The sequence below is a fragment of the Dendrobates tinctorius genome, unplaced genomic scaffold (genome assembly GCF_039654945.1).
Source record: "Dendrobates tinctorius isolate UK_male_01 unplaced genomic scaffold, ASM3965494v1 ptg000380l, whole genome shotgun sequence".
In the NCBI taxonomy this organism is placed as follows: domain Eukaryota; kingdom Metazoa; phylum Chordata; class Amphibia; order Anura; family Dendrobatidae; genus Dendrobates; species Dendrobates tinctorius.
The window spans coordinates 527,275-554,131 of NW_027362046.1; the positions used below are offsets into that span (position 1 = coordinate 527,275).

Here is a 26,857-nt window from a genome sequence, read left to right on the forward strand (position 1 = left end):
GTAATGAATATCTCCTGCAGTATTGCTAATGCCGATTCCAGTGTCGGTAATGAGACGAGAATTAGCGTTATGGAAGATGAGTCTATGAGGAACGTGTTCAGCTGCCGACTCCGAGGAGGAAACTGCTTGTTGTCTGTGGCCTAAATATATAGGTTTTATTAGTAGATGTCAGGGAAGAAAACTAAACCCTGTAAGATAATAAATCTCCTCATATGTTTCCCTTATTATCTCCAGTAATTGTATTATTACACAGGATTCTTATGATGTTTAGAGTTGAGCGATACCATCCGATACTTCAAAGTATCGTATCGGATGGTATCGGCCGATCTTTAAAAAAAGTATCGGTATCGCCGATTCCGATACCGGAAGTCCCATTCAAGTCTATGGGACTTCCGGTATCGGAATAAGAAAAACCCTTTCCTGCCCTTGTACAGCCTCTCTGGGGTCTGTACGGGCCTTTCGGGGGGCTGTGCCGGCCTGCCAGGGGGTCTGTGCAGGCTCCGGTGGTCTGTGCCGGCCTGCCGGTGGTCTGTGCAGGCTCCGGGGGGCTGTGCCGGCCTGCCGGGGGGCTGTGCCGGCCTGCCGGGGGGCTGTGCCGGCCTGCCAGGGGGTCTGTGCAGGCTCCGGTGGTCTGTGCCGGCCTGCCGGTGGTCTGTGCAGGCTCCGGGGGGCTGTGCCGGCCTGCCGGGGGGCTGTGCCGGCCTGCCGGGGGGCTGTGCCGGCCTGCCGGTGGTCTGTGCAGGCTCCGGGGGTCTGTGCAGGCATCGTCCGATGGGACTACAAGTCCCATCGGGCGATGCCTGCTACCATGACAGTGATTGACACATTAGCCAATGATGGGACAGTAGTAGTCCCATCATCCGGCTAATGTGTTAAATGTAAAAAAAAAAAAAAAAAAAAATTACATGCTACATACATACAACATGCATACTACATACATGCTACATGCATGCTACATACATACTACATATATACTACATGCATGCTACATACATACTACATGCTACATGCATGCTACATACATACTACATACATGCTACATATATACTAAATACATACTACATATATACTACATGCATGCTACATATATACTACATACATACTACATATATACTACATGCATGCTACATATATACTACATGCATGCTACATACATACTACATATATACTACATGCATGCTACATACATACTACATGCTACATGCATGCTACATACATACTACATACATGCTACATATATACTACATACATACTACATATATACTACATACATGCTACATATATACTACATACATACTACATATATACTACATACATGCTACATATATACTACATACATACTACATACATACTACATACATACTACATATATACTACATGCATGCTACATATATACTACATGCTACATACATACCACATACATACTACATACATGCTACATATATACTACATGCATGCTACATACATACTACATATATACTACATGCATGCTACATACATACTACATGCTACATGCATGCTACATACATACTACATACATACTACATGCTACATACATACCACATATATACTACATACATACAATACATTCATACAATACATACATAGACATACAGTACATATAACATAGAGTAACATACTTACCAATACTTGTCACATTGTTCCCCGAAGCCATTGTCGTCTACGGAATAAATATTAACATAACAAACCACAAAAATACTCACCCACGATCCGAAGCAGTCCACGAGTGTGTCCCACGACGATCTTGGGTAGAGAACTGCAGCATCAGATGATGCTGCCGTTCTCTACGGGCTGCAGGAATCCAATGACGGAAGGTAGGTATCCTTCCGCACTGTATTCCTCCGCCACTTAAAAAAAAAAAAAGTCCCTAGTCTCACTTTATGCCATTGCTGTGTGGGAATTTCCCACACAGCAATGGCATAAAGTGAGACTAGGGACTTTTTTTTTTTTAAGTGGCGGAGGAATACAGTGCGGAAGGATACCTACCTTCCGTCATTGGATTCCTGCAGCCCGTAGAGAACGGCAGCATCATCTGATGCTGCAGTTCTCTACCCAAGATCGTCGTGGGACACACTCGTGGACTGCTTCGGATCGTGGGTGAGTATTTTTGTGGTTTGTTATGTTAATATTTATTCCGGAAAGACAATGGCTTCGGGGAACAATGTGACAAGTATTGGTAAGTATGTTACTCTATGTTATATGTACTGTATGTCTATGTATGTATTGTATGAATGTATTGTATGTATGTAGTATATATGTGGTATGTATGTAGCATGTAGTATGTATGTAGTATGTATGTAGCATGCATGTAGCATGTAGTATGTATGTAGCATGCATGTAGTATATATGTAGTATGTATGTAGCATGCATGTAGTATATATGTAGCATGTATGTAGTATGTATGTGGTATGTATGTAGCATGTAGTATATATGTAGCATGCATGTAGTATATATGTAGTATGTATGTAGTATGTATGTAGTATGTATGTAGTATGTATGTAGCATGTATGTAGTATATATGTAGTATGTATGTAGTATATATGTAGCATGTATGTAGTATATATGTAGTATGTATGTAGTATATATGTAGCATGTATGTAGTATGTATGTAGCATGCATGTAGCATGTAGTATGTATGTAGCATGCATGTAGTATATATGTAGTATGTATGTAGCATGCATGTAGTATATATGTAGCATGCATGTAGTATATATGTAGTATGTATGTAGTATATATGTAGCATGCATGTAGTATATATGTAGTATGTATGTAGCATGCATGTAGTATATATGTAGTATGTATGTAGCATGCATGTAGTATATATGTAGCATGTATGTAGTATGTATGTGGTATGTATGTAGCATGTAGTATATATGTAGCATGCATGTAGTATATATGTAGTATGTATGTAGTATGTATGTAGCATGTATGTAGTATATATGTAGTATGTATGTAGTATATATGTAGCATGCATGTAGTATATATGTAGCATGCATGTAGTATATATGTAGCATGCATGTAGTATGTATGTAGTATGTATGTAGTATGTATGTAGCATGCAGTATGTATGTAGTATGTATGTAGTATATATGTAGTATGTATGTAGCATGCATGTAGTATGTATGTAGCATGTATGTAGTATGTATGTAGTATATATGTAGTATGTATGTAGCATGTAGTATGTATGTAGTATTTTTTTTTTTTTTTTTTTTTTAACATTTAACACATTAGCCGGATGATGGGACTACTACTGTCCCATCATTGGCTAATGTGTCAATCACTGTCATGGTAGCAGGCATCGCCCGATGGGACTTGTAGTCCCATCGGACGATGCTTGCACAGACCCCCGGACATCAGCACAGCCCCCCGGCAGGCCGGTACAGACCCCCACAGGGTGCACAGCCCCCCGGCAGGCCGGCACAGCCCCCCGGCAGGCCGGCACAGCCCCCCGGCAGGCCGGCAGAGACCCCGGGCAGTCCACACAGCCCCCCGGCAGGCCGGCACAGCCCCCCGGCAGGCCGGCAGAGACCCCCGGAAGGCCCGAAATGACGGCGCATCATGATGCGCACACACCGCGCATCATGATGACGTCAGGCCGTCAATCAACTGAACTTCCGATTCCGATGCCGAATTCCGATATTGAAAAAATATCGGAAGTCGGTATCGGAATTCCGATACAGCAAGTATCGGCCGATACCCGATACTTGCGGTATCGGAATGCTCAACACTAATGATGTTACATCGGATCATCTTCTTCTCATTCAGGTCTCTAAAATATCGGATCCTCTCAGTGAAGATCTTCTACAGAAGATAATTTTCCTGATTTACCCATCAAGGATGGATATGGACAGAGACAAGATGGCGGAGAGGATATTACACCTCACCCTAGAGATCCTCTTCCGTCTCACTGGAGAGGTGAGAGAGTCTGATGACGTCACATTACATCATTCTTATCTATGGGAATAACAGATGGACAGAACTGGAGAGGTGAGGACTCTGGAAATGTCTGTAGTGAGATTTATTAATGTGTCTCTCCATAACCAGGATTACACAGTGGTGAAGAAGACCTCTAGTGATCGCTGTCAGGACCCTGTGTCTGAGGGATGGGGAAGACCCCTGAGCCCAATCACGGGGCCTGCACCTCACCCCCTGATCCATGAGGACATCAATGACCAGAAGATCCTAGAACTCATCTACAAGATGATTGAGCTGCTGACTGGAGAGGTGACACTGCTGGGAATGCTGGGACATTATACAGTAACATTATGAAGGGATCGGGGGATGACGGTATCATTGTATGTGTCAGGTTCCTATAAGGTGTCAGGATGTCACTGTCTATTTCTCCATGGAGGAGTGGGAGTATTTAGAAGGACACAGAGATCTGTACAAGAACGTCATAATGGAGGTTCCCCAGCCCCTCACATCTCCAGGTAATAGACAGGACTAAATACACACGGCCTATAATTATCTGTATGTAGAGAATGAATTCAGTCCCTGTATGTGTTTCCTCCAGATCTATCCAGTAAGAGGACAACACCAGAGAGATGTCCCCGTCCTCTTCTTCCACAGGACTGTAACCAAGAAGATCCCAGTGCTCCTCAGGATCATCAGGTAGATGGAGAGAAGGTGTCAGGAGATCTCCCCTATGATGTGTAGACGGCTGTGAAGGTCTTGTGCTCAGTCTTGTTTTATCCACCAGTATTATATGTTTTATACTTGTGTAATGAGAACGGTGGAGATGGCAGGATTAGAGCTGATCATAGATGGGACTTCTCCATCTGTCGGTGACTTTTACAATATTTGTTTCAGGGTGAAGATCTGACCCATATTAATACTACAGAGACATATGTGAGAGATGATGAGTGGTGTAAAGAGGAGATTCCCACATATGACTACCCAGGTGAGTAGGTACCACTGAATGCAGAGAAGTCACAGATTCCTCTCAGTCACCGGCTGTGGCTGCTTTATCGGTGGTGTAGTCCGGCCGTATTACCATGATCACCATTTTGCCTCTAGACCACAACATTCTCCTCCACCCAAAACTGTTCAAATGACTTTGATACAGGAAAGATATATATCTTTGTACCGTGTTAGCCAGTAGATAGAAGAATATTCAGAATTGAGAGTCCTCAGTGGTTGATACTAGAGTTGAGCGACTTTTGTTTTTTTAGGGTCGAGTTTCGTTTCGTGAAACCCGACTTTTCCAAAAGTCGGGTCGAGCAAGATCGTCCGATTATAGGGAAAAGTCGGGGTCGTCCCGAAACACGAAACCCAATGTAAGTCAATGGGGAATAAAAGTCGGCAGTGAGAGGAGGACAGGAAACACACCTACAGTGCCCATTTGAATGCCAAAAGCATCAATTCTTCTTACTTAAGCTTGTCAACCTTAATTAACTTCATAATACAAGTTACGCACTGAAAAATGGGGGTTATTTGGCTAAAGTTGTGGGGGGGGAGGGCTGGCTCCAGGTTTTCATGTGCCCTGGGCGAAAGAGCGCCCCTTTAACACATACCACAACTCATCATGCTCCGATACGGCAAAGAAATAGCGGTATAGTACAATGAAAAATACTTCACTTTTTACATCTCATGACGAGGCCCATCTATTTCGCCATACAGAATCATTGGTCCCATATAATGTTTGAAACAGTATATATGGGCCCAAATAATGCTCCAAACATAATGGGCCCCATTTTTAATGCTCTAGTGTATAATGGGCCCTGTAAATGCTGCTCCAGTGTCTGATGTCCACCTTTGGAATGTTCCAGTGTATGGTGGGCCCCATCTATCATTCTCCAGAGTATAGTGCTCCCCAAAAATTGCTGTCCCAACATTGAAAACAATCAAATAAGTCTCCTCGCTAGGGAATCCCTGTACTAGTCTGGAGTCTGGACTCCTTGTTGTCCCCATCTTCCATCTCACTGCACAGTATTTCAACCTTGCAAGTGCTGTGATCCTGAGCAAGCAGGGGGGGCCCACTCGTTGGCGATGGCACTGGCACAGGGCCCCTGATAGTACGGTGGTGTGTCTGATGGCGGGTGGGCCGAACCTGCACTTTCATCTGCAGCTTCCTCTTTGTCACCGTGTATGATGGAACTGTATATGGGAAGGGTAACCTGAGTTTCATCAGGGTCAGATTCAGGCCGTGTAGCGTGCGAGGGGAATGTAGTGGTCTGGGTCAATGTACCAGCAGATTCATCAAGCAGTGGCTGGGCATCAGTGCACTTGTGTCGCCCCCAGGAGTACGGTCGCCACAGTGGCATTACCTTCCTCCTAGGGAGTGTGATGTCATGCTTGGGAGCAACGAAGGATCTCTCTAGCAGGTTAACTGATTGGGCGGCGTTATTCCCACGAGTCATGACCCTCCAAACAGCGTTCATGAAGGCAAAGTGTTTGTTTTACGTGGGCAGTATGGTTGCAAAGCTGAACCTTAAAGGAATGTCCAGAAGGGCACCACGAGGAGTGGAGCCTACGGTTAAATTCGACTCCACCTGGGAAACCTCAACCATGCCAGCTACAGAACAGATGCACACTCCGTCATGCCCCGCGGTCCGAGTCCGGCTTACTAGAGGGACACGTGAGGCTCTGGCACATGAGGTTGGCCAATAACTGGTGTGTCATGCCCTTACATGTCCGTGGCTACATGTGCGCTACACTGAAAAAGCCAGCGTTTGTCGCTGATTACAATTATTACCCGCGAACAATGATTTCCCAGTAAGTGCAGGTCAACCGCAGTTCCGGAATTAGGCCTAACCGTCATTCCTGAAAAAATGAAAAACTTACGTGTGCAAACCACAGGTGCTGTAGCTTGCTTAACAGCTCGCCAGCCGTTCTCACGCCCAGTATGGATTACACGTGATTGCACAAAGGTTAGAAAGGGTACCGTTTCCCCGGATAACAGGTATGGATAGCGTACACATTCAAAATATATGTCTCAGGAGGCAGGCTCAGACGGTGTTAGGCCCAGTATGGATTGCACGTGATTGCACAAAGGTTAGAAAGGGTACCGTATCCCCAGATAACATGTATGGATAGCGTACACATTCAAAATATATGTCTCAGGAGGCAGGCTCAGACGGTGTTAGGCCCAGTATGGATTGCACGTGATTGCACAAAGGTTAGAAAGGGTACCGTTTCCCCGGATAACATGTATAGATAGCGTACACATTCAAAATATATGTCTCAGGAGGCAGGCTCAGACGGTGTTAGGCCCAGTATGGATTGCACGTGATTGCACAAAGGTTAGAAAGGGTACCGTTACCCCGGATAACATGTATGGATAGCGTACACATTCAAAATATATGTCTCAGGAGGCAGGCTCAGACGGTGTTAGGCCCAGTATGGATTGCACGTGATTGCACAAAGGTTAGAAAGGGTACCGTATCCCCAGATAACATGTATGGATAGCGTACACATTCAAAATATATGTCTCAGGAGGCAGGCTCAGACGGTGTTAGGCCTAGTATGGATTGCACGTGATTGCATAAAGGTTAGAAAGGGTACCGTTTCCCCGGATAACATGTATGGATAGCGTACACATTCAAAATATATGTCTCAGGAGGCAGGCTCAGACGGTGTTAGGCCCAGTATGGATTGCACGTGATTGCACAAAGGTTAGAAAGGGTACCGTATCCCCAGATAACATGTATGGATAGCGTACACATTCAAAATATATGTCTATACAGCAGGAGGCAGGCTCAGACGGTGTTAGGCCCAGTATGGATTGCACGTGATTGCACAAAGGTTAGAAAGGGTACCGTATCCCCAGATAACATGTATGGATAGCGTACACATTCAAAATATATGTCTCAGGAGGCAGGCTCAGACGGTGTCAGGCACAGTATGGATTTGATGGCCCAGATTACACAGCGGAGGAGCAGGGAGAGGTAAAGATTGCAAATGCTGGGGCCCTGCCCAAGCAAGGGGGGCCCACTCGTGGGCGTCGGTACTGGCACTGGGCCCCTCATAGTACAGCGGTGTGTCTGACGGCGGGTGTGCACCACCACCGTCAGAGACACTTGATTGCACTGTGAGGGACCCTGTGCCAGTGCCCGCGCCCAAGATTTGGCCTACCCACCTGTCCAGGGCAACGGCACTCGCACGGTGTCGTGCGCTAGGTGGTGACCCCGGCCATGGGGGGGGAGGCAGCACAGTTAGGGAGTTTTAGAAAGTGGCATATGTTGATGTTGGACATTCAGCTGATGCAAAAGGCGAAATAGGTGAAGTCCCAGGAAGAGGTGGACCAAAGCAAGCCATTTTTCTGTCACCCTATGTGTCATCAGGGGAAGGTGGGACAAAATCCTTGGAAACCCATGCGTGGTTCATTTTAATGAAGGTTAGATCATCCACATTTTGGGTTGACAGACGGGTCCTTTTTTCTGTCAGGATTGATCCAGCTGCACTGAAGACTCTTTCCGATAGCACACTTGCAGCTGGGCAAGCGAGCTCCTGTAAGGCATATTGGGCCAATTCAGGCCAGGTGTCCAGTTTAGCGGCCCAATAGTCAAAGGGGAATGACCTGTGTGGGAGAACATCGATATGGGAGGAAAAGTAGTTTGTAACCATAGTTGACAACTGCTGTCTCCTGTCACTTTCCATCGATGCAGTATTACCAGTTGTGTGAGCGGTATTTGAAAAATCAGTCCACAACATTGTCATGAAACCCCTGTCTCCAACGCCACTTCTGCTGTGTGCACCACGAACACCTCTGCCAAGCTGCCCCCGGCCCGTACGGCTCGTGTGAGAACCATCACCGCTGCTGTGTGCTGGGAATGCCTCAAGCAACCGATTTACCAGAGTTGCTTGTTTATTAGCCAATATTAGGTCAAGGTTCTCCTGTGGCATGATGTTTTGTAATTTGCCTTTATAGCGTGGATCCAGGATGCTGGCCAACCAGTAGTCGTCATCGTTCATCATTTTGGCAATGCGGGGGTCCCTTTTTAGGATCTGCAAGGCATAATCTGACATGTGGGCCAATGTTCCCGGTGTCAATGATGCACTGCGAGTGCTGGGTGGAGGAGCACTTTCTGGCAAATCCACATCCCTCCAGTCACGCACAAACCCTATACCAGACCTTGCCATGCCAACATTTTCACTTGCCCCACGAGATGCATCCTCCTCCCCTAAGTAATCATCCCCATCATCATCCTCCTCCTCCTCTTCTTCCTCCACCTCGTCCAGGAGAGGTCCCTGAGCAGACAATGGCTGAATGTCATCAAGAATTCCCTCCTCCTCTTCCTCCTCATCAACATTGGCTGCAGACGCCTGCTCCTTAAAGTGCGTCAAAGTTTGCATGAGCAGACGCATAAGTGGGATGCTCATGCTTAGGATGGCGTCGTCTGCGCTTACCAGCCGTGTGCATTCCTCAAAACACTGAAGGACTTTACAGAGGTCTTTCAGCTTCGACCACTGCACACCTGTCAACTCCATGTCTGCTCTCAAAGTGCCTGGCCGTGTATCCTCCCACAAATGCATTATGGCCTGCCTCTGCTCGCACAGCCGCTCCACCATGTGCAGGGTGGAGTTCCACCTTGTTGCAATGTCGATAATGAGGTGGTGGTTGGGAAGGTGGAGCAATCGCTGCAGCTTCTGCATATGAACGGAGTGTACAGGCGACCGGCGGATGTGCGCGCACAGTCTTCGCACCTTCTGGAGCAGGGCTGTTAACAACGGATAATTTTTGAGGAAGCACTGCACCACCAGGTTCAAGGTGTGAGCCAAGCAAGGTATGTGGCTGAGTTTTGAAAGGGCTATGGCTGCCACAAAATTACGGCCGTTATCACTAACTACCTTGCCTGCCTCAAGATGTACACTGCCCAGCCATGACTCAGTTTGTCGCTTCAAGTACTCGGCCAGCACCTCGGCGGTGTGTCTGTTGCCCAAACACATCATCTGCAACACAGCCTGCTGACGCTTTCCACTAGCTGCTCGATAGGGGGACAAATCGTGTGCAACAGTGGGAGCTGCAGATGGAGTGCTCGTACGACTGCGCTCTGTGGACGAGCTTTCGCTTCTGGAGGAGGAGGAGGAGGGTCGAACGCCTACAGCCAACTGTTTCCTATACTGTGGGCTAGGCAGCACTGTCCCACCACCGCTGTCCCCTGTGGACCCTGCATCCACCACATTAACCCAGTGCGCAGTGATGGACACGTAACGGCCCTGGCCATGCCGACTGGACCATGCATCAGTTGTGAGGTGCACCTTTCCGCTCACTGACTGCTTGAGTGCATGGACAATGCGGCCTTTCACATGATGGTGGAGGGCTGGGATGGCTTTGCGAGAGAAGAAGTGGCGACTGGGTAGGTCATAGCGTGGTACTGCATAGGCCATGAGTTCGCGGAAAGCTGTGCTTTCCACCAACCGAAAGGGCATCAACGAGATTAGTTTGGCAATGTGGGCGTTCAAACCCAGTGTACGCAGATGAGAGACTGAGTACTTTCTTGACCTACTCATAGTGTCTGGGAGGGTGAGCTGGACTTGAGAGCTGCATATGGTGGAAGTAGCGGTGGACAGGGCGGACTGAGAGAGGGTTGATGATGGTGATGGAGTTGTTGTTCTTTATGATGGCCTAGAATCAGTCTTTCGTTGATATAACAGTGGGATTCCCTGACTGCTGTGGCCTTGCAACGACACCTCAACATTTGCTGCTGTGCTAACCGGTGGGCTTACAGTGGGGGAAACAATGTAGCGTTGCTGACTACTTTCGTTGTGATCAGTTGCACATGTGGCACTTGAGGTTTGGTGTTGTGTCCACGCTTGCAAGTGCATGCTGGTTAAATGTCTAAGCATGCAACTGGTATTCAAATTTTTCAGATTTTTCCCTCGGCTAAAGGTCTTTGCGAACTTCTTACAGATAACCTTGGCCTGATCATGAGGATTTTGTTCAAAAAAGTGCCACACTGCACTCTTCCTACTTTGGCAGACATTTTGCGGCCTAGCACGCTGTGATCTTTTGACCCTCTGGACAAGCTGTCCTGCAACTATTTTGATGTTTGGAACCTGTCTTTGGAGTGCTCCGGGCCTGCCAGATAACAGCTGTTGCGATGTCGATGTCTGCTGTGGATGCTCCTCATCTGAGCTATTGGAAGCAGCACCCTCTTCCCCCAATGGATGCCAATCTGGGTCAACAACTGGGTCATCCATCACCTCCTCTTCTATGTCATGTGCACCTTCCTCTGTGTCACCGTGTATGGTGGTATAGTGTGCGGGAAGGGGCACCTGAGTCTCATCAGGGTCAGAATCTGGCTCTGTACACTGCGAGGACAATGTAGTGCTCTGAGTGAATGTACCAGCAGAATCATCCATCAGCGGCTGTGCATCAGTGCACTCCATGTCAGATTCATCTTGGCCTGGGTAATTCACCATTTGACTTGATAATCCAGGCATGGTATGTGAAAACAGCTCCACGGAGTAATCAGTAGTATGGCCTGCGTCATCCTTCAATCTTGTTTGGGGTGAAGGACACAAGGAAAGGTGTGGTTCATGAACATGAGCCTCCAATGACGACTTAGTGCTTTTACGTTTTACAACTGAAGAAGAGGAGGCGATAGAGCTGGAGGCTGAGTCAGCAATGTAAGACAAAACTTTTTCCTGATGCTCTGGCTTTAAAAGCGGTTTGCCAACTCCTAGAAAACTAAGCGTTCGAGGCCTTATGTAGCCAGACGATGACGCAGGCTCAACACCTCCTGCATTCGGTCCTATTTTGCTCTTGCCACTACCATCAGATCCACCACCAACACCATCATTACCAGCTGCCAACCCCCGCCCAATTCCATGGCCTCTTCCACCAGCCTTCCTCATTTTTGGTAGAAATGTAGACAAAATCCAACAAACTATATAGTAATGTCAAACAAGGTACAAGGTGTCGATAGGACAGGGGAGATTTTGAATTTCTGCAGACACTTGTGGACACTGGACACTTTTGGATTGTGTGAGGCCCAATGAATATCTGAGCGCTATGTGACAGGCTCGATGGCACAGCTGTAACCAAAGTAACGAGAGGATAAGGGAGATTTTGAATCTGTGCACACACTTTTGGACACTGGACACTTGTGGATTGTGTGAGGCCCAATGAATATCTGAGCGCTATGTGACAGGCTCGATGGCACAGCTGTGACCAAAGTGACGAGAGGATAAGGGAGATTTTGAATCTCTGCACACACTTTTGGACACTGGACACTTGTGGATTGTGTGAGGCCCAATGAATATCTGAGCGCTATGTGACAGGCTCGATGGCACAGCTGTGACCAAAGTGACGAGAGGATAAGGGAGATTTTGAATCTCTGCACACACTTTTGGACACTGGACACTTGTGGATTGTGTGAGGCCCAATGAATATCTGAGCGCTATGTGACAGGCTCGATGGCACAGCTGTGACCAAAGTGACGAGAGGATAAGGGAGATTTTGAATCTCTGCACACACTTTTGGACACTGGACACTTGTGGATTGTGTGAGGCCCAATGAATATCTGAGCGCTATGTGACAGGCTCGATGGCACAGCTGTGACCAAAGTGACGAGAGGATAAGGGAGATTTTGAATCTCTGCACACACTTTTGGACACTGGACACTTGTGGATTGTGTGAGGCCCAATGAATATCTGAGCGCTATGTGACAGGCTCGATGGCACAGCTGTGACCAAAGTGACGAGAGGATAAGGGAGATTTTGAATCTCTGCGCACACTTTTGGACACTGGACACTTGTGGATTGTGTGAGGCCCAATGAATATCTGAGCACTATGTGACAGGCTCGATGGCACAGCTGTGACCAAAGTGACGAGAGGATAAGGGAGATTTTGAATCTCTGCACACACTTTTGGACACTGGACACTTGTGGATTGTATGAGGCCCAATGAATATCTGAGCGCTATGTGACAGGCTCGATGGCACAGCTGTGACCAAAGTGACGAGAGGATAAGGGAGATTTTGAATCTCTGCACACACTTTTGGACACTGGACACTTGTGGATTGTGTGAGGCCCAATGAATATCTGAGCGCTATGTGACAGGCTCGATGGCACAGCTGTGACCAAAGTGACGAGAGGATAAGGGAGATTTTGAATCTCTGCACACACTTTTGGACACTGGACACTTGTGGATTGTGTGAGGCCCAAAGAATATCTGAGCGCTATGTGACAGGCTCGATGGCACAGCTGTGACCAAAGTGACGAGAGGATAAGGGAGATTTTGAATCTCTGCACACACTTTTGGACTCTGGACACTTGTGGATTGTGTGAGGCCCAATGAATATCTGAGCGCTATGTGACAGGCTCGATGGCACAGCTGTGACCAAAGTGACGAGAGGATAAGGGAGATTTTGAATCTCTGCACACACTTTTGGACACTGGACACTTGTGGATTGTGTGAGGCCCAATGAATATCTGAGCGCTATGTGACAGGCTCGATGGCACAGCTGTGACCAAAGTGACGAGAGGATAAGGGAGATTTTGAATCTCTGCGCACACTTTTGGACACTGGACACTTGTGGATTGTGTGAGGCCCAATGAATATCTGAGCGCTATGTGACAGGCTCGATGGCACAGCTGTGACCAAAGTGACGAGAGGATAAGGGAGATTTTGAATCTCTGTGCACACTTTTGGACACTGGACACTTGTGGATTGTGTGAGGCCCAATGAATATCTGAGCGCTATGTGACAGGCTCGATGGCACAGCTGTGACCAAAGTGAGGAGAGGATAAGGGAGATTTTGAATCTCTGCGCACACTTTTGGACACTGGACACTTGTGGATTGTGTGAGGCCCAATGAATATCTGAGCACTATGTGACAGGCTCGATGGCACAGCTGTGACCAAAGTGACGAGAGGATAAGGGAGATTTTGAATCTCTGCGCACACTTTTGGACACTGGACACTTGTGGATTGTGTGAGGCCCAATGAATATCTGAGCGCTATGTGACAGGCTCGATGGCACAGCTGTGACCAAAGTGACGAGAGGATAAGGGAGATTTTGAATATCTGTGCACACTTTTGGACACTGGACACTTGTGGATTGTGTGAGGCCCAATGAATATCTGAGCGCTATGTGACAGGCTCGATGGCACAGCTGTGACCAAAGTGACGAGAGGATAAGGGAGATTTTGAATCTCTGCGCACACTTTTGGACACTGGACACTTGTGGATTGTGTGAGGCCCAATGAATATCTGAGCGCTATGTGACAGGCTCGATGGCACAGCTGTGACCAAAGTGACGAGAGGATAAGGGAGATTTTGAATCTGTGCACACACTTTTGGACACTGGACACTTGTGGATTGTGTGAGGCCCAATGAATATCTGAGCGCTATGTGACAGGCTCGATGGCACAGCTGTGACCAAAGTGACGAGAGGATAAGGGAGATTTTGAATCTCTGCGCACACTTTTGGACACTGGACACTTGTGGATTGTGTGAGGCCCAATGAATATCTGAGCGCTATGTGACAGGCTCGATGGCACAGCTGTGACCAAAGTGACGAGAGGATAAGGGAGATTTTGAATCTGTGCACACACTTTTGGACACTGGACACTTGTGGATTGTGTGAGGCCCAATGAATATCTGAGCGCTATGTGACAGGCTCGATGGCACAGCTGTGACCAAAGTGACGAGAGGATAAGGGAGATTTTGAATCTGTGCACACACTTTTGGACACTGGACACTTGTGGATTGTGTGAGGCCCAATGAATATCTGAGCGCTATGTGACAGGCTCGATGGCACAGCTGTGACCAAAGTGACTACAGGATAAGGGAGATTGGATTGCTTTTAAAAAAGCAGTTTGCGGAGCAGTGGGTAAACAGCAATGCCAGCCTGTCAGGAAGCCTTAAAAGGCAGCCCAACAACCAACACCACTGATACACCACAATATAGCCTCCCCTTGCACTGCACACACAGTGACTTGTGTGTTGTGCAGGCCAAATTGCTAGCAGCAGAAGCAGTTTTTTTTTCTTCTCAGCAGGACAAAAAAAAAAAATTGGGATTGCTTTTAAAAAAGCAGTTTGCGGAGCAGTGGGTAAACAGCAATGCCAGCCTGTCAGGAAGCCTTAAAAGGCAGCCCAACAACCAATACCACCGATACACCACAATATAGCCTCCCCTTGCACTGCACACACAGTGACTTGTGTGTTGTGCAGGCCAAATCACTAGCAGCAGAAGCAGTTTTTTTGTCTTCTTCCCTGCCTAACGCTCTCCCTACAGAATCAGCAGCAACCTCTCCCTATACTGAGATCGGCAGAAGTAAGATGGCGGTCGGCGTCCACGCCCTTTTATACCCCCTGTGACACCCACCAAAGCAAGCCAATCACTTGCATGCCCTTCTGAAAGATGGTGGTGACCCCTGCCTATGTCATCACGTTGCCCACAGTGTCCGTGGATCCTGATTGGCTGAAAAAGAGCGCAAAACAAACTTTTGAAACGCGACTTTGGCGCGTAAGTCGCCGACCTCGTGGCCGACCTCATCCTAGGGTCGGGTTTCGTTTCATGAAACCCGACTTTGACAAAAGTCGGCGACTTTTGAAATTTTTCAACCCGTTTCGCTCAACTCTAGTTGATACCTTTTAATGGCTAACTGAAAAGGTGGTAGCACATTGCAAGCTTTTGAGACTACTCAGGTCTCTTCATCAGGCTAGACTAATACAACATCTGAAAAATCACATATTTATACACAAAACAGCACAGAAATAATGCAGATAGATAAGACAAGTAACATTTAGCAGACTTGTCATTATGGGAGAGGGATAAACATAAATATTGGAACAGTTTATAGATTAGGAGTGTGAAGGTTTTATTGCCCTCTGATTGGGGTCTAGTTCTGTGTTGTGTGATGACCCCAGAAGTTCTGAAGAGCAAATTCCTTAATTGATGTAAAAAGACATAAATCCATGTGACACATTCATTCCTGCACTGAGTGTGTCAAAAGTTGTCATAAATTTATACTCCCAGACCCTCCTGTCTCTCTGAGAGTTGAAGTTACCATTTAATACAAGTAATTTAATGTCCATCATGCTATGACCGGGGATACAAAAATGTTTTGCCACAGGTAGATCCTTTCTTTTTTCTCTTATTGTGTGGCGATGAGAATTCATCCTTGTTCTCAGTGTTTGCCCGGTCTCTCCCACATACAGACCCCCAGCTGGACATTTAGTACAGATAATTAAGTACACCCCATTAGATGTGATGCAGCTGAGAGTACCTGGGATCTTGTAGTCCTGATGTGAGTTGGGGATCTTTATCTTGTCCGTGGTCATTATAAATGGACAGGCTTTACATTTTTTTCTGGTTGCAAGGAAAGGTTCCTGCAGCTGTTGGAGAGGACAGGGAGCTTCTGACAATGACGCTTCTTAGATTTGGGGGCTGCCTAAAACACAGTAGTGGGGGGTCTGGAAACATGGATTGTAATCGGGCATCTTTTTGTAGTAAAGGTTGTAATTTCCGTGCAGCTCCCCTTAGCTCCTCCAGATTTGGGTTGTAGGTGACCACTAGAGGCTCCCGGTTATTCTCTTCTTTAGCTTTGTAATGTGGCAGGTGATTCCTTGACATTCTGGTGGCTATTGTAATTTGGTTTTCAATTGTTTTTGGATGGTAGCCCTGACTCAAAAAGGTCTTTCTGAAGCAACCAAGGTGTTTGTCTCTATCCATGGGGTTGGAACATACGTTATATATGTTATATATTGTTAACATATGATATTCCGATCACGCTCAGTAATGCAATACAATCAGTGCGTGGAAAACACCGGACTGCACTCCGATGACACAACGGAGAAATGTTTGTTCTCCATCTTTTCCTCAGTGTTCTCTGATTCTCTCATCCTAGACAATCGGACCACACTGTTCTGACACTCGGGTCAGATCCTGATCCAAGTGTCAGCTTTACAGTATAATTGGCCGATTCTCTCAGATCAGAGGATATATATGGCCGTCTGCATTGGCCCTTAGAAATACATGTAGCCGCACGCTCCGGTCCGAGTGCCGGGGGCAGTGCCAGGTGTTGTTTCTCGCATCACACACCCTAGTGTGACCCCGGCCTTAGAATGATTCTTGTACTCAGCGTTTGCCGGGTGCTGTAGCCTAGTGTTTGTAACTAGGGTATGCTAATTATACAAATTGTCTCTTCAGAGAGGAAGAGGACTATAACTCTAGTGCCACCTAGTGGAGGTAGCAATCCTAGAAGTCAATGTTGACTCTTTAACGAGCCTTGTTACATGACTTAGGATAAAATCCAAGCAAGAATCTCAATTTGCAGACACTGTGTTTCGGGGTACTGCCCCTCATTAGTGCAAAGTGTGAGATCTGGTTTGTGTGTGTGAGAGGCGTCTGACCGATATCCTAGAAGTATCATTTCTCCTTGTGGAGAACTAGGGTATGTGCACAGTTTTATTTCCGGGGGCAGAGCTGCTTCAGGAAAGTGTCTCCGGTCTTTTACCTGAAGGCGCCATGTCTTTTGTGCCACCGGCGTCTTTTCTCGATAGTTTCTATTATAGTTGCAGGTGACAGAATGTGCTACTTGTATTAATGGCCTCAGTTTCCAAGCACTGAAGCAGATAAAAGACGTAACAGACGGAGCGGGTACAGCAATGTGGTTTTCCATCGCCGTGCACTAAGTTCATGTTTAGCGGCAGGTTTGTGGCGCTTCTTCAATCCGCCTGACAAAGATGTGTGCACATCCCCTTACCTTGGTTCTGCAGCCACAAAATACAGGCATCCCAGCATGAAAAGCCATCTGTCCAGTCTCTGCCGCTTCTATAAGGAAGGCAAGGCAGCGATAAACTGGTTAATGAGTCACTACACATGGGCCGGTGATGGGTGCGGCCCCCAGACGGGAACTTTAGTGATTTTCACGTATGAAAAAATAAATTAAAATCTTCTCCTATACATTACAGTGTTAATCCGCGCAGAGTGTGCACTGGGGCGATCTATGTGGGGTCTGTGATCGGCGCAGGTTCAGAGACTTGTGGAGGGGATTGTGTCTGTGACAACGATAAAAAACGAAAATGTCTCTGATTTTTATTGGGGAGACACAGTCTGCAAGAACATGAGCCTGTGAGCAGCACCATAGACTATAATGGACGAGAACTAATGAAAACCACAGAGAGAACATGGACGTGAGAAACGGCCGTCTGACTGAGACATCCGGTCATTACTGTGCTCCAGCATGTCCACGACCACCGACCAGCCATATACACGTCAGTCAGTGTCCTCTACGGCCTGTTCACACAGGAGGACGCACTTCTCTGTGCACACAGCGACTGGTAATATGTTCTGTGCACGTAGACTGTCCTGTTCTCAGGAGAGCATGTCCTGTTTACCCCGAGCAATGTGCCACCAAGAACCTTGAGTTTTAAGCCGTGACTAATAATCATTTTTCCTTCCTGAAATGAGCCGATAATCAGGAAGCCGCGTTCTTACAATCCCACATTTCATGATTATTGGCTCATCTAAAGTGGCCATAATTCAGTGGCTGTCAGCTCTGCAGGTCACAACACTAAACGTTGTGATTGTAGGCCGCGGACCTGTATTAGACGATCTAGACAGCAAGATTACAGAGGGTACAAGACGTGGGCCTGTGGTCTTACAAATGCCAGGGCTGAATTTCACTCCCAGTCCGGCCCTGGTTACATGGAAAATAAAGACACAGCCAGAATAAAGCCTTTTATTAGAAATAAAACAAAACAGTTTTCCTTTTTTATTTAAAAATAACAAACACCGTTATACTCACCTAACGGCTATTTCCACCGAAGACCTCGTTCTCCTGTAATAAAAATAAAATAAAACAACACTATACCATACCTGTCTGTCGCTCTGTCCCACGCCATAATCCATGTCTGGGGGATAATTAGTTTTCAACCTGGACGGTGCCAAGATGCAACCATGCAGGCTGAGAACCACTGGTGAATGAGCTGCTGCAAGCGCAGCATCATTAACCAGAAGTGACATCATCGAGGTTTCCAGCCAGGCTGAACCACAGTGACCTCAGGACCATGGGAAAAAGTCAGTGATGAGGTCACCACAGTTCAAGCTGTCACAGAAGATCACCGTGAGAATTCTCTGTGTTATTGTTAAATAAAAAATGAAAACTGTGCTTTTGTTTTATTTCTAATAAAAGACTTTATTCTGGCTGTGTCTTTATTTACCATATAACAATAGTATTAATAATGGATAGGTGTCTTATAGACACCTCTCCATTACTAAGCCGTGGGCTTGATGTCACCTGTCAATACAAGGGTGACATCAACCCCACAAATATGAACTCCACTTGCCATCACTATAGGGCAAGTGGGAAGAGCCGGGCAAAGCACCAGAATTGGCGCATCTAATAGATGTGCCTTTTCTGGGCAGCTGTGGGCTGTTATTTTTAGGCTGGCCCCTTACAAGCCTGAGAATACCAGCCCCTAGTTGTCAGCTTTAGCAAGGTTTGTTGTCAAAAATGGGGGGACCCCATGCAGTTTTTTAAACTATTTATTTAAATAATTTAAAAAACAGTGTTGGGACCCCTCTATTCTTGATATCCATCCTTGCTGAAGCTGACAGATGAGGGTTGCAGCCCCCAGTTGTGAGTTTTCCAGACTGGTTATAGGAAATACAGGGGAATCCTCGCCAGTTTTTTCATTCATTTACTTAGTTATAGCACAGGTGTCAGGTCAGGAATACTCCCATCATCCGCTCCTGCTGTCACTGTTCTTAGCAGCAGGTGTAGGTTGATGGGAGTAATAGTCCCAAAAGCCGCCACCTGCTGTCAACATTCTGACTTTAATATAACTCATCATTCTCCCCACCGGCAGAGCAGAGGAGAATGATGAGAGCGTCTTCAGCACCTACCACTGGGGAACAGCGATTAATGTAGCGCTTCATCCCTGCCAGCTGTCCATGTATTACTGATGCTGCACACAGGCGGCACACGGTTGTCACGTGTGCCACGAGTTTTACACACATGGACATCTCCGGTACCGGAAATATCAGGACGTGTGAAACCGGCCTTATACACAGTTCTCTTTAAATGCCTAATATTTCTTCTTAAAACTCATCTTACAGAAAATATTGGAGCTTAGGATAGTATAGATTGTGAAGTCTCTGAGACCCATACTCTAATTACACCAGAGAGGTTTCACCACTAGTTACTCATTTATTACTGATGGAGACTGTGGAGTTTGATCATTTCAGTAGTTCCTAATCAGGCCCCATTATTAATATCTGACGTGTGTCACTTTATGTGGTGGTAAGTTTGGAATTCTGCACAAAGGATAATAGAAAACAAATGGATCTTACAAATTATTTTCCAGCTTCGCACTATACCCTACATTCGATTGTACTCTACTGTCTGGGCACATGGCAGTGTTCAGAAGGGAAGGAGCGCCATTTAGCTATTTGAATGCAGATCTAGCTGGAATAGTTTGCAGACACAATGTATTGGGAGCACTGTTCATGGTCACCTGGCAGCTCAAAAGATGTCCACCATGAACATGCTTGTCTATCTTCTCTACTCTCCATATCCCAAGGATTGCCTTGCTCATCGCCCTTTAACACCCTCACATGGAATCTGGACTTACACTGGGACCCCTAGGCTTGGACCATGGTGTTACCTGCTATTCTGTGGTGTTAGATGCCAAGAAGAATAGTCAGGTAGCTGGTTCAGAACCAGAAGGACAGAATACAGAATCAGAAGACACAAGAGTAGTCAGTAAACGGGCCACGGTCACAACAGGAAACAAATACACAAGCCGCAAGCTGAGCACAGAGGACTGAACCAGAGGAGAACAGCGCTGTATCTGGTGGATTCCGGCCATGTGCTTTGTGCTTTAGTAGGGTGTGGTACTTTCCAATTGGCTGAAGTAGTGAGCAAATTACTCCAGCTGGACAGCAGGAACAGATCCCAGATGAGATTGGGCACACCATATGCAGAAGCCCTAATATAACTAAATGACAGAAAACCAGAATAGTCGAAATCCCCATAAAGTGATTCCATTTTATAAATTAATTCACTGAGGGTTATAATCCTTAGGAGGAGTGAAGATTTTGACTCCACAGCCACTTTCTGGAAATTAACACGCAGTGGATGTTGGAGAGTGAAAATTACACATTTGCCATTTTCTTACCCAGCACATAGTGCCCAGATTGTGCTCCAGGAGACACACACCGCAAATTAAGTGGATTCTTCTCACTATAATATTGCTAAATACAGGGATCCTAAATGTTGTTTGCGCACACTGCAAGACTCCGAAGTGAGAGCGGATTTTGCTGGATTGGTTTATAGAAACCTTGTTGCTTTTCAACAGCCTTTGAGCCACTAATAGTGTGGGAACCTCTGTTTTTCCATTGACAGATGATGGACCTGAGTGGGGACTTGTTTTGGTGAGATGGGAATTGGTATTTTTTTTGCCTATAGAACATTGATTAGTTTCTTTTTATTCGATATATGGGAGGCAGAATGAACAAACAGTTGAACACCACACACTACTGGTTCATCCAACAAGGTTTTCTATTAGACTGTGAACTGTCATTGTCTTGGTAAATAATTTAAGTTTTTAACATACCGTGTTTCCCCGAAAGTAGGACCCCCCCGAAAGTAAGACAGGGTGGGGGTTACGGGGGGGTCCTTCAATGTAAGGCCTCCCCCGAATGTAAGGCAGGGTTGGGGTCCGCTGTGAAATGTAAGGCCCTTACCTTTGGGCCGCCGCTGTCCCCCATTGGGTCCCCAGGCTCCAGAGGTGTCCTCAGGTGCAGCTGGGCGGGTCCAGCGCTCATGGGGTTAACTCGCCGTGTTAACTCCGCAATCCGCCCAGCTCAACAGCTCATTGGCCGCCCCTGTTCCCCACGTCACCGCCGGCCCCCGGCTCGAGCACTGATTGGTCCAGCAGCTCGGGCTGTAATTGGCCGCCCCAGCCCCACGTCACCGCTGTTTCCCTGCTGATTGGCACAGCGTTCCCTGCAGCACAGGCCTTCCGCACCCACAGCCGCACCGCAGAGGAAAACGTCCAGCATTTAAAAACCTAGTAGGGAAACATGTACTGTATAGGGTATGGGGCTGTGTGCAGTGGGATACGGCACTGTTATGGGGTGTGGGGCTGTGTGCAGTGGGATACGGCACTGTTATGGGGTGTGGGGCTGTGTGCAGTGGGATACGGCACTGTTATGGGGTGTGGGGCTGTGTGCAGTGGGATACGGCACTGTTATGGGGTGTGGGGCTGTGTGCAGTGGGATACGGCACTGTTATGGGGTATAACAGCATGTTAATAAATGTTAATTTATTGGTTAAAAAGAAATTGTCATTTTTTTTCGGCTAATGTAAGACCTCCCCCCGAAAGTAAGACAGGGTGGGACTTTTTGGGGTAAAATTAATGTAAGACAGGGTCTTACTTTCGGGGAAACACGGTAGCTTGCCATTTTTATGGACAGTTTAAGTAGAAATGTTCAAAAATATAAAACTTAAGGATATTTTATTAAAATTTTCTTTTATCTTAGCAGATGAGTGTACCAGGAGATCAGAGGGACAGCTGATGTCTTCAGTTTTTACATCTGATGATCTTGAGATGCTACAAAATACAACTGAAGTGATTGCTATTACTCCAGATATACCATCATCCATTCACAGCAAAGATCTGTCATCTGATCCTATGAAACAGGTCCCATCTTCTGATTCATTACCGATTACTAAGGAAAATCAAAGTCACAAAAGAGGCATTAAAAAACAACTTGCTTCTAAAGCAAAGAAGTCATTTTCATGTTCAGAATGTGGGAAATATTTTGCACGGAAATCACATTTTGTTTCCCACCAGAGAACGCACACAGGGGAGAAGCCTTTTTCATGTTCAGAATGTGGGAAATATTTTAGCAATAAATCAGACTGTCTTAAGCACCAGAGAACTCACACAGGGGAGAAGCCATTTCCCTGTTCAGAATGTGGGAAATGTTTTGCACAGATATCACAATTTGTTACCCACAAAAGAACTCACACAGGGGAGAAGCCTTATCCCTGTTCAGAATGTGGGAAATGCTTTAACCAGAAATGTCATCTTGTTAATCACCAGAGAACTCACACAGGGGAGAAGCCTTTTACCTGTTCAGAATGTGGGAAATGTTTTAACCAGAAATCAGATTTGGTTAATCACCATAGAACTCACACAGGGGAGAAGCCATTTTCTTGTTCAGAATGTGGGAAATGTTTTAACTGGAAATCAGATTTGGTTCATCACCATAGAACTCACACAGGGGAGAAGCCATTTTCCTGCTCAGAATGTGGGAAATGTTTTAATTGTAAATCATATTTGTTTAAGCACCAAAGAACTCACACAGGGGAGAAGCTTTTTAACTGTTCAGAATGTGGGAAATATTTTGTGAAGAAATCATCTCTTATTAGTCACCAAAAAACTCACACGGGAGAATCCTGTATCATATTCTTAATGTGGGAAATGTTTTCTACCAAAATCAACTCTTAATAAACATCAGGGAAGTCATACGGGGAGAAGCTTTTTTCATGTTCAAAATGTTGGAAATATTTTAACTCAAAATTGTATGTTCTTAAAGGTGTTGACCACTACTAGGACAAGCCCTCGTCATTCCTCATGTTTGGCCATGTTAAAATAAAAGCACTCATTGTACGAGAATGATCAGTACTAAATATATTGAACAGCCATGTCAGACTGAGCTGCCATCATGGAAAATCTTTCGCTAACTAACTTTGCAGCTAATGAGATGACTTTATGGGAGCTCTAGCCAGAATGGAGACATAAAATGACATCAGAGCCATTAGCAGGTATGGTTGGCATACACAAGGGTTAATAGGAGGAGCTGCAGGGCATTGTGAGAGTAAATAATGGTGTTATATGGTAGTAAGTAGTGTCTGTGGTAAGGACAATACAGTAGTCAATATGTGAAGAGTTATGTGAGTAATGACATTAGATAAAAGGGACATGGGGATTTATGGACTGTAATGGGGTTTGGTGAAATACTCCTAAATATTGTCATTTTGTATTATCACTTTCTTTAGTATTCTAGAATACATGTCTTCCCTGCAGTATGAGGTTATCATGTATACACCTTTTGCCGCTCTTCGTAGTTCGTTTGTCTAACCATATATATAAAAAGCCCCAATGAGGTCCTCCATATATTCAGAAGTAGAAATCAACAACATGGCCTACAAACGTTACTCCCATAAACAACATGTCAGTATGAAATACACTCACTGGCCACTTTATTAGGTACACCTGTCCAACTGTGTGTTAAGACTTAATTTCTAATCAGCCAATCACATGGCGGCAACTCAGTGCATTTAGGCATGTAGACATGGTCAAGACAATCTCCTGCAGTTCAAACCGAGCATCAGTATGGGGAAGAAAGGTGATTTGAGTGCCTTTGAACGTGGCATGATTGTTGGTGCCAGAAGGGCTGGTCTGAGAATTTCAGAAACTGCTGATCTACTGGGATTTTCACGCACAACCATCTCTAGGGTTTACAGAGAATGGTCCGAAAAAGAAAAAAAATCCAGTGAGCGGCAGTTCTGTGGCCGGAAATGCCATGTTGATGCCAGAGGTCAGAGGAGAATGGGCAGACTGGTTCGAGCTGATAGAAAGGCAACAGTGACTCAAATTGCCACCCGTTACAACCAAGGTAGGCAGAAGAGCATCTCTGAACGCACAGTGCGTCGAACTTTGAGGCAGATGGGCTACAGCAGCAGAAGACCACACTGGGTACCACTCCTCTCAGCTAAGAACAGGAAACTGAGGCTACAATTTGCACAAGCTCATCGAAATTGGACAGTAGAAGATTGGAAAAACGTTGCCTGGTCTGATGAGTCTCGATTTCTGCTGCGACATTCGGATGGTAGGGTCAGAATTTGGCGTAAACAACATGAAAGCATGGATCCATCCTGCCTTGTATCAACGGTTCAGGCTGGTGGTGGTGGTGTCATGGTGTGGGGAATTTTTTCTGGGCACTCTTTGGGCCCCTTGGTACCAATTGAGCATCGTTGCAACGCCACAGCCTACCTGAGTATTGTTGCTGACCATGTCCATCCCTTTATGACCACAATGTACCCAACATCTGATGGCTACTTTCAGCAGGATAATGCGCCATGTCATAAAGCTCGAATCATCTCAGATTGGTTTCTTGAACATGACAATGAGTTTACTGTACTCAAATGGCCTCCTCAGTCACCAGATCTCAATCCAATAGAGCATCTTTGGGATGTGGTGGAACAGGAGATTCGCATCAGGGATGTGCAGCCGACAAATCTGCGCCAACTGTGTGATGCCATCATGTCAATATGGTCCAAAATCTCTGAGGAATGCTTCCAGCACCTTGTTGAATCTCTGCCACGAAGAATTGAGGCAGTTCTGAAGGCAAAAGGGGGTCCAACCCCATACTAGCATGGTGTACCTAATAAAGTGGCCAGTGAGTGTATATCTGTATTTCAACAAAACACATGAAAAATGTAAAAAGAAGAGATTATGCACAGAGAAATCATCAGGTATTTATATAAAACGTATCTAAATCTGCCCCAAAGTATAGTTTAGAAAAATCCTTTACATATATATATAATTGTAAGTGGAAAGCCCATATGGAGGAAGTATAAATGAATTCAAGTCTCCAGGTCCAGATGAATTACACCCCAGAGTACTGAAGGAGATAGCAGAAGAAATTTTTGAACCCCTCTCCATAATCTTTGAAAATTCTTGGAGAACAGGAGAAGTGCCAGAAGACTGGAGAAGAGCAAATGTTGTTCCTATCTTCAAAAAGGGGAAGAAGGTGGACCCAGGCAACTATAGGCCGGTGAGTCTGACTTCTATACCAGGAAAGATCTTTGAACAAATTATTAAACAACATGTATGTCAATACCTGGATAAGAATGAAGTGATTAAACAGAGTCAGCATGGGTTTGTAACTAATAAGTCATGTCAGACTAACTTAATTTCCTTCTATGACGGTATCACTGATTGGGTGGATCAAGGAAATGCTGTAGATATAGTATATCTTGACTTCAGCAAAGCATTTGACAAAGTCTCTCATACAATCCTTATTGAAAAAATGACTAAGTATGGAATGGACAAGACAACTGTTAGGTGGATTCATAACTGGCTTAGTGATCGGACCCAAAGAGTGGTCGTAAATGGCTGCACATCCAGTTGGAAGAATGTCTCAAGTGGGGTACCACAGGGCTCTGTCCTGGGCCCTGTATTGTTCAACATCTTTATCAACGATTTAGATGAAGGAATTGAGGGTAAACTGATTAAATTTGCTGATGACACAAAGCTAGGAGGGATAGCTAATACTAGAGAAGAGAGAGAGAGGATTCAAAAAGATTTAAATAAACTGGAGAAGTGGGCAGCAACTAACAGAATGGTTTTTAACAGGGAGAAATGCAAAGTACTACATCTGGGCAATAAAAATGAAAAAAAAGTATATATAGAATGGGAGGAATAGGGCTAAGTGACAGCACATGTGAAAAAGACTTGGGTATACTAATAGATCACAGACTGAATATGAGTCAACAGTGTGATGCAGCAGCAAAAAAGGCAAATGCAATTCTAGGATGTATTAACAGAAGCATACAGTCTAGATCACGTGAAGTCATTATTTCCCTCTACTCCTCTTTGGTCAGACCTCATCTGGAATATTGTGTCCAGTTTTGGGCACCACATTTTAAAAAAGACATCAACAAACTGGAGCAAGTTCAGAAAAGAGCGACCAGAATGGTGACCGGTCTGCAAACCCTGTCTTATGAGGAAAGGTTGCAGGATTTGGGAATGTTTAGTTTGCAAAAGAGAAGACTGAGAGGAGACTTAATAGCTGTCTACAAATATCTAAAGGGCTGTCACATTGTAGAAGGATCAACTTTATTCTCATTTGCACAAGGAAAGA

The 26,857-nt window shown here is 45.7% G+C and overlaps 1 protein-coding gene across 1 annotated transcript in view; it reads left to right on the top strand.

The window, feature by feature from the left end:
- Positions 1 to 23,999, top strand: part of LOC141075913 (uncharacterized) — a 35,663-nt gene extending 11,664 nt beyond the window's left edge. The window contains exons 2-6 of the mRNA XM_073563120.1: positions 4,066 to 4,245; positions 4,328 to 4,451; positions 4,535 to 4,632; positions 4,831 to 4,921; positions 22,466 to 23,999. Of these exons, the coding sequence (XP_073419221.1) occupies positions 4,066 to 4,245; positions 4,328 to 4,451; positions 4,535 to 4,632; positions 4,831 to 4,921; positions 22,466 to 23,436 (1,464 nt within the window). The 3' untranslated portion in view covers positions 23,437 to 23,999. The remainder of the gene's footprint in view (positions 1 to 4,065; positions 4,246 to 4,327; positions 4,452 to 4,534; positions 4,633 to 4,830; positions 4,922 to 22,465) is intronic.
- The last annotated feature ends 2,858 nt before the right edge of the window (positions 24,000 to 26,857 follow it).